The sequence below is a fragment of the Salvia splendens genome, chromosome 17, assembly GCF_004379255.2.
Source record: "Salvia splendens isolate huo1 chromosome 17, SspV2, whole genome shotgun sequence".
Lineage (NCBI taxonomy): Eukaryota > Viridiplantae > Streptophyta > Magnoliopsida > Lamiales > Lamiaceae > Salvia > Salvia splendens.
Window position 1 is genome coordinate 23,130,309 of NC_056048.1, and position 7,182 is coordinate 23,137,490.

At 40.2% G+C, this 7,182-nt stretch overlaps 2 protein-coding genes across 2 annotated transcripts; both read right to left on the minus strand.

Moving 5' to 3' along the window:
* Positions 1-1,913: 1,913 nt before the first annotated feature.
* LOC121773889 lies at positions 1,914-3,172 on the minus strand. The gene has a single exon (XM_042170815.1). It carries the CDS (start codon positions 3,160-3,162, stop codon positions 2,269-2,271), a length of 894 nt encoding a protein of 297 aa, XP_042026749.1. The 5' UTR covers positions 3,163-3,172; the 3' UTR covers positions 1,914-2,268.
* A 1,387-nt stretch (positions 3,173-4,559) lies between these two features.
* On the minus strand, positions 4,560-5,417 carry LOC121774491. The gene has a single exon (XM_042171356.1). The coding sequence runs from the start codon at positions 5,415-5,417 to the stop codon at positions 4,560-4,562; it is 858 nt and encodes a 285-aa protein (XP_042027290.1).
* Positions 5,418-7,182: the final 1,765 nt, after the last annotated feature.

The window sequence follows — 7,182 nt, forward strand, 5'->3', positions numbered from 1 at the left end:
AATGAAAGAAGAACATAACTTAAAAGAGAGGTAGCAATGAATATTTCCTCAGTAATCAAAGAGCTAGATTTAGCATGTTGTTTAGCCAAACACAATACACCATCAAATATGTCAGACAAACAAGATTGTTATTCAAGTTTGTGGTCACACATAGAAAGAACTTATACAGAGTAATTATGAAAACAATGTTATTAATCCCTGTCAAATTTGTAACACTAAACTACTATGTTCAATAGTATCTCAAGAATTGAAGTTCAGTAAGCATATGAATGGAATTACCACCATTTCTGCAACAGCAACATGTGACACCCACACACATCAATCTGGCTTCCTAACTCTCTCGATTCTATGAGCTTTAGGCCGTTGACGGACCTTCAAGTTCAACCCAGATGACATCTCACACTCACCCTCATCACCACCACCGTTCCCATGAATCAGAATTACATTGTCATCAGACACATTATAAAGAACTTGAATCAACATAGCTACCCGACAATAACAAGCCGAACGAAACAAGTGACCGCAGCAAGTTAACACATGATCTGTAGCTGGTGAAGATACAAAGATGTTTGAACATAAGAAGCAACATACCTTCAACTAGTACACAAGTTAACAACTGAACACATATATTGCAATCATAAAACTACCACCTCTCTACACTCCTTCTTGGTCGGTGAATCCATCGCACACGACAATGCCAGCATCTTCCCCACCAAATGCGAACTATCCCTATTAGTCTATTTCTCTTCTTATCTACTGGGCCCATATCATCAGTTTCATCAAGAATTCCACTCTCAACATCCCTATTACAGTCACTCTCAAGTCTCAAGGTATTTACATCAAATCACTCAACAAACTTAAGAATTTCTGCATTCAAGTATTGAACCATAACGCCTTATTTCTGCATTAGAGCTCATGCTTTAGAGTATTCATACAATTTTCTCCCTTTCTTAAAATCGATTTTCTTTTCTTTCAGCCATTATTTTTTTTATTGATATTACTGTCTTTTTTAAAAATTACTATAATAGATAAAACCCGAACATCACTTTTCATCTCAAATCTATGAAAGTTCCACTCAATGTCATTCAAACCATTTACAATCTCACCACCACCAACTACTTAATTCCCCAAAGAAGTGCTTGTAGCACTTCAATTACAGTGAAATAGACTGAAAAAACCTAACAAAATGATCATTCTTTATTGTAAGAGTTTTTTTAACAAACCACAGGCTTAAAAGGCTAAAACTAGCTTATTAAGGATTTATGTAAAGCTAGACACGTGAATATTTTGCTATGAGGCTTAAGTCCTAACACCTAATTCCTTTATCACTTTCATGTATCAATATCACACAACATCAACAAATTCAACCTTGAAAATTGCAAATTACTTTCATTCCTTTAATTTTTTTTCTTGTTTTTCAAAACTTAATTTACTCTCTCATTAACTCAAGAAACTGAATTCAAACAACGCTTTTTTTATTATCATAAATCAATATGTGAGACTCCTTTGGCTTTAGAAATTAAGAAATTACATAATTTAGTTCACAACAATAATCCAGTAAGATGAATAGAGCAAGTACAAATTAACTCTCAATGGTATATGGAGTATGTGTCTAGCAGCAATTAATGTCTAGCAGCAATTAATGAAAATCATTCAAATTCCAGTACTTTCTTTCAATTTTAGAAGTATGTTTGAATGATTTTCATTAGTTGTCACTAGGCAAATAAGTAATATATATAGGTGGTGTTCACTTTGCAAGATAAAATAATACCACGATACAATCTAGGATTGAATTGTGAGATTATTTTAGTCATAGGGGGTTAGCCATGACTAATTATCCCATGGTTATCCATCTAGGATTGAGTTATGAGGTTGAATCTCATGAACCAAATACACTACAAATTTAATCCGGATACAATCTTGCAAACTGAACACCCATAGAGAGTTGATTCATCACTAGGCAGCCTAAAATTGAATCTCAATTTGTCAAGAAAATACCACTATATTTCGTCAAGAAACTACCGCTTCATTTCTGCCCCATGAAAGAAACTACTATTCTTTGAAGAAGCCCAAGGCTGTTAAAAGAATAATCCTAGCTGCCAACCCTTTTATTACAAACGATTCACTATTCTTGGAAATTAAACTAGTAATACTAAAAAACACATTAAAAATACTAAAAATATAAAGTGAGAAGAGAGAAAAAAACGCCTTCAAAGAACCTCTCCAAATCAAGATAATCCGGTACAAATAGTTAAGTGATAAAGCTAGCTAGTATGATCCATCTCCACCGCCATATCCTCCGTCCGCCGCCGCTCCGTCAACACTTGCTCCACCGTCCATCCCAGAAACATCCACACAAATGCCATTACCTCCTCCCCCTCCGCCACCGCCAACGCCAAACACTTCCTGAAAAAGAACGCCCGTCGCCGACTGAGCAACGCCTCCGGCTATGCCTTCCACCGCCGCAAGCAATATTTGATCCCCCAGCCTATTCACCGGCCTCACACCTCCATAAATCGGCTGCGCCGCCACTCCTCCTTGATACCCACCATAACCATTATTAGGCGGCCGATTCTGCGGCGGAACGAACGATCTCGGGCGCTGCACAGGCGGAGGAACGACCGCGGCGACGCAGGTCAAATGTACGTCGAATTCGCAGGCGGCGCAGCGGTAGAGCCACGTTTTAGACCCAAGCTTCTTGCAGATATCGCAGGAGAAGGAGTTCCCCTGATATGGCGCGGAGAAGGCGAGATCGAGGGCGTGATTGTGGAGATGGTGGGTGAGCTTGAGCGGGAGGGAGGCGCAGGTGGTGTGGAGGTCGACGCCGCAGGGGCTGCAGTGGTAGGAGAAGGCGTCGCCGCGGTTGCCGCAGGCGTCGCAGTTGAAGAGGCCCTCCGGGTAGACGGGCTTCGGGTAGAGGGTGAGGGCGTGCTGGTGGTCGAAGGGGTGGGTGATTTGGTGCGGGAGCTGGCTGCATTTCAGGTGGAGGCCGAAGTTGCAGTTGTTAATTATGCAGAAGTAGGTAGCGGCTGCCGCGGCGGTGGGGAGATTGCAGGCGGAGCAGTGCTGGGTTTGGGGGTTGTTGGAGAGGTGGAGGGGGTGTGGGTGGCTGAAATGGGTGATGGAAGGTGGCTCTGCTGTGGTGGTGGTTGGCTTCCCCATTTGAGATTGATTATACAAGTTTATGCATGGTTTAACAAGTATGGAAATGGTTTAGTTTATGTAGTTGATCATTGACAAAGTGAAGGGGGAAGAAGACAAAGATGGTTTACTTGAAAAGTCAACCATGATTGGATCAGAGTAGTTGGCTGTTGAGGTCAACTTATGAGGTGGGAGGAACACATACTTTGACATGGTCGTCACTTATCATAAATACGTCTCAATTTTTCATTTTTTCACTTCAAAATTTCATTTTAATGCACTCTACTAAATCATTTCAATTCATCGTAAAATTAATTTCGATATTCTACTAACTTTTTTATATATTTTCCTTCATACCAAATTAAAAGAGACTTTAAATTATTGATGAAGGGCGTGTGCAAAAGAATATCAATGAAACTCATATTTTTTTGTCTATTTTTATTATATACTGTATTATTAATCATTGGTCGAGCTCACAATTTTAAAAAAAATGTGATGAGGAGACCGAAATAATTAATTCATTTGATATACTACAAGTGGATTAGTGATACACCATAATGCGAGGCGAAGACTTGTTCTGTTGGCACGAGTAATCAAAAATCAACTGGGCAACGTGAAAATGACAATATTTTTCCAATACGAAGGATTTTAAATTTGATTTGATCCAGCTAATACGCATTCCACTTGATGAAATGAAAGAGGCTATTATCTACCTTTGATTAAAGTATTTTCCAATACCTTATTGCTAAAATTTCCTAATAAAATCTACTCCAGAGATATATTACTGGTTTTTGCTCTCAGTGCACTTGATAGGAAATAAACTACGTAATGAATAAATCCACGAATATTAATGAATTTACCTATGAAGTAGGTAGGTGCATATATTTTCATTTAGTAAAAACGTTAGTCTAAATTGATGATCAGAATCAGTTTCTCATCTGAGTAAGGATGAATTTAATGCATCTCATTTGACTTTATGAGCATCCTATCCTATCCTATCCACAAGATTAAATAAGCAGCTGCGCCAGCCTAACATTTAATTCTCCGACTTGATGTATCTGTCTACCAAGACTTGTTTGCTTGAATGAGTAAAACATACCTAGAGGAGTAATCCCTCGTAAATCCTCATTTCAACGGTTAACGCACTAAGCGGCAGGGACTAACCAAATGCTGAGAATCGAACCCTTCGACCTCATGTTTAAGGGACGAAATGCTGAATCACCACACCCACAATATTGATTCAGATCAACTTTAATTACAAATACAAATCGTATTGAGCACAACATTCAATAATTTTATTTTTTGGAAACTTCTCAAAGTCCAAATTGGTAGAAAAACACAATGGCTGTAAACAGAAACAGAATCAGAATCAGAATCAGAATCAGAATCGACAAGCCATCCCTTTCAGGCTTGGATATTCAGAAAAGGCCTCCAATAAAGTCTAGGCCACCGCCACCACCAAGTAAAGATTCCAGTCCTCCGCCACCAAGCAAAGTTTCCAGCCCTCCTCCGCCACCAAGCAAAGATTCCAGTCCTCCTCCTCCTCCTCCATTAGCAAGGCCACTGCGATTGAACGCAGACATCAACTGCATCATCTGTTGCAACTGCCTTTCACCACCACCTCGGCCCGCCTGAGCCAACGCATTATTCATCTGAATCATCTGCATGATCTGCTCATTCACCCCGATAGCCACGCTGCCCGCAGGAACACCCAAAGCTGCACCACCGTGAGGGTGAGGCGGCACAGGAGCAGCTCCGGTGGCGCATTTCAAATGCGCATCAAATCCACACGCGATGCACCTGTAGAGCCAGTGATCCCCGCCATGGAAGCGGCAGACGTCGCACATGAAACTCTTGGTATCGTAAGGAGCCGCGAACGCGAGCCCGAGCTTGTGGGCGTGGCGCGGCGTCGCCAGAGACAAGGGCGCGGCGGCGCAGAGTATGTGCAGGTCGAGGCCGCAGGGCTTGCAGTGGTAGGAGAAGCCGGAGCCGCGCTGGGCGCAGGCGTCGCAGCTGAACTCTCCGCCGGCGTAGGCCGATTCAGCGAGGAGTGTGAGAGGGTGGTCCTTGTGGAAAGGATGAGTGATGGCGTAGGGCATTTGGAAGCATTTTTGGTGGAGGAAGAAAGAGCAGATTGTGCAGGAGTAGATCATGCCGGAGGGCTTCAGCTTGCACCCTGAACAGCAAGATGGATTGGTGGCGCCGCCGTCGGCATGAGAGATGAGAGTCAACGGGTGTGGATGGCTGAAATGGGATTCAAACTCTATCCTTCCCATTTTTGGAGCCACAACACACAATACCTAGCACTGTCAATCCAATCAATTGGCTTTTAAACAAAATATGGGCGCATTATTCCATTGTTAATTACTTCTTCCAACCCTAAAAATTTGTCATATATTTCTATTTCCGTCCATCACATATAATTTATCACATTTTACTTTTTACCATTTTTGATAGTGAACCCCACGTACCACTAACTCATTCTCACTCACATTTTATTACTTCCGCTCCATAGTAGTGGAGACAATTTTTTTTTCTGGCATGAAAATTAAGAAAAAATGTGTGTAATGTATTAAATAAAAAAATAATAAATTAGGAGAGAAAAGTAGAGATAATAAAGTACTTCCTCCATCCACCATTTAAAGAACCCTTTTAGTATACGGGATCTACATCCCACCAACTTTTTACACTCATAATCCAATATAAAACTAATACTCCCTCCATCCCTTGAATATTGTCATAGTTTGACTGAGCACGAGTTTTAAGAAATATAATGGAAAGTGAGTTGAAAAAGTTGGTAGGATGTGGGTCCTACTTTTAAAGTATTAGTTGTACAATAAAATTTGAGTGTGAATAAGTTAATGGAATGTAGGATCTACTACTAAAATTGGAAAAAGGTGAAGTGTGACAAATTTTATGGGACGGACGGAAATGAAAAAATGTGACAAAATTTCAGGGACGGAGAGAGTACTTTAAATGCGTCTCACATTCCACTCACTTTCTCCCATTAATTTTCTTCACAAAGTCAAACAATTTCTTCAAACCCATGTCGAATCAAAATGACTCTTTAAATGGTGAACGGACGGAGTAAGAGAGAGAGAAAAATAAGAGTGAGAAAATGTGTTATTCCCTCTGTCGGTAAAATATTGTCCAGTTTTGCCATTTTAGTCCGTCCGTGAAAAATTGTAAACTTTACCTTTTATTTTTGGTAAATGAATCCACTTTCCACCAACTCTTTACGTCCACATTCTATTATAAAACTAATATATAAATGTGGAAACCTGATACACTTGGATTTTGCATGGTTTTAGAGGGTAGTTTTGTACGAATCTAATCATATTTTGTCTATTAATAGGCATTTTTATATCTACTTCTCTATTATGCTGGTATTTTGACCATTTTGTGCAAAAATGTGTAGAAAAATGTACAAAATATGTGGATGTGCAGCAGCTTTGGTTCGACACAGTTTTCTAGAAATTTTGAAGTCCAATTAGTCCATAATGCATACCATTCTCTTCATATTCGAAAGACCTTTGCGTGGATATCTTAAACGTCTCAATCGAAATTCGGTAGAGGATGTTATACCAGTTTTAAAAAGACTGTGCGGAGTAGTGACAAAGCTGGTGATCCGCTGGTTCGCGTGCAAACGAACCTGGCGACCTGCCAATAACACACGGGAAAAACGCCGTAGGCAACTGGCGACTCGCCAGCTTCGACCGACTGTTTATTTCACTCCCAAAGTCATCCATAGGTATACATATGCCTAGGAAACGCCTCCCAACACCATTCTTGTCACGACCTCCCTTTAGGGTTAATAAATACGGGTGGTCGCGATTAAAAGAACTTAAAAACGGACAAAGAAATCTAGGGTTCAATGAAGAGTTTGACCAACAATTATTATTCAAAAACGACCAAGGGTTTAACATTATCCAAAACACATAAGTTTTGATTATCCAAAATAAGTAGGTTCAGGCTAAATAAATAACAAGTAAAAACAATATCTCAGCGGAAACGTTCAAGAAAGAGTGACATCATGTGTGA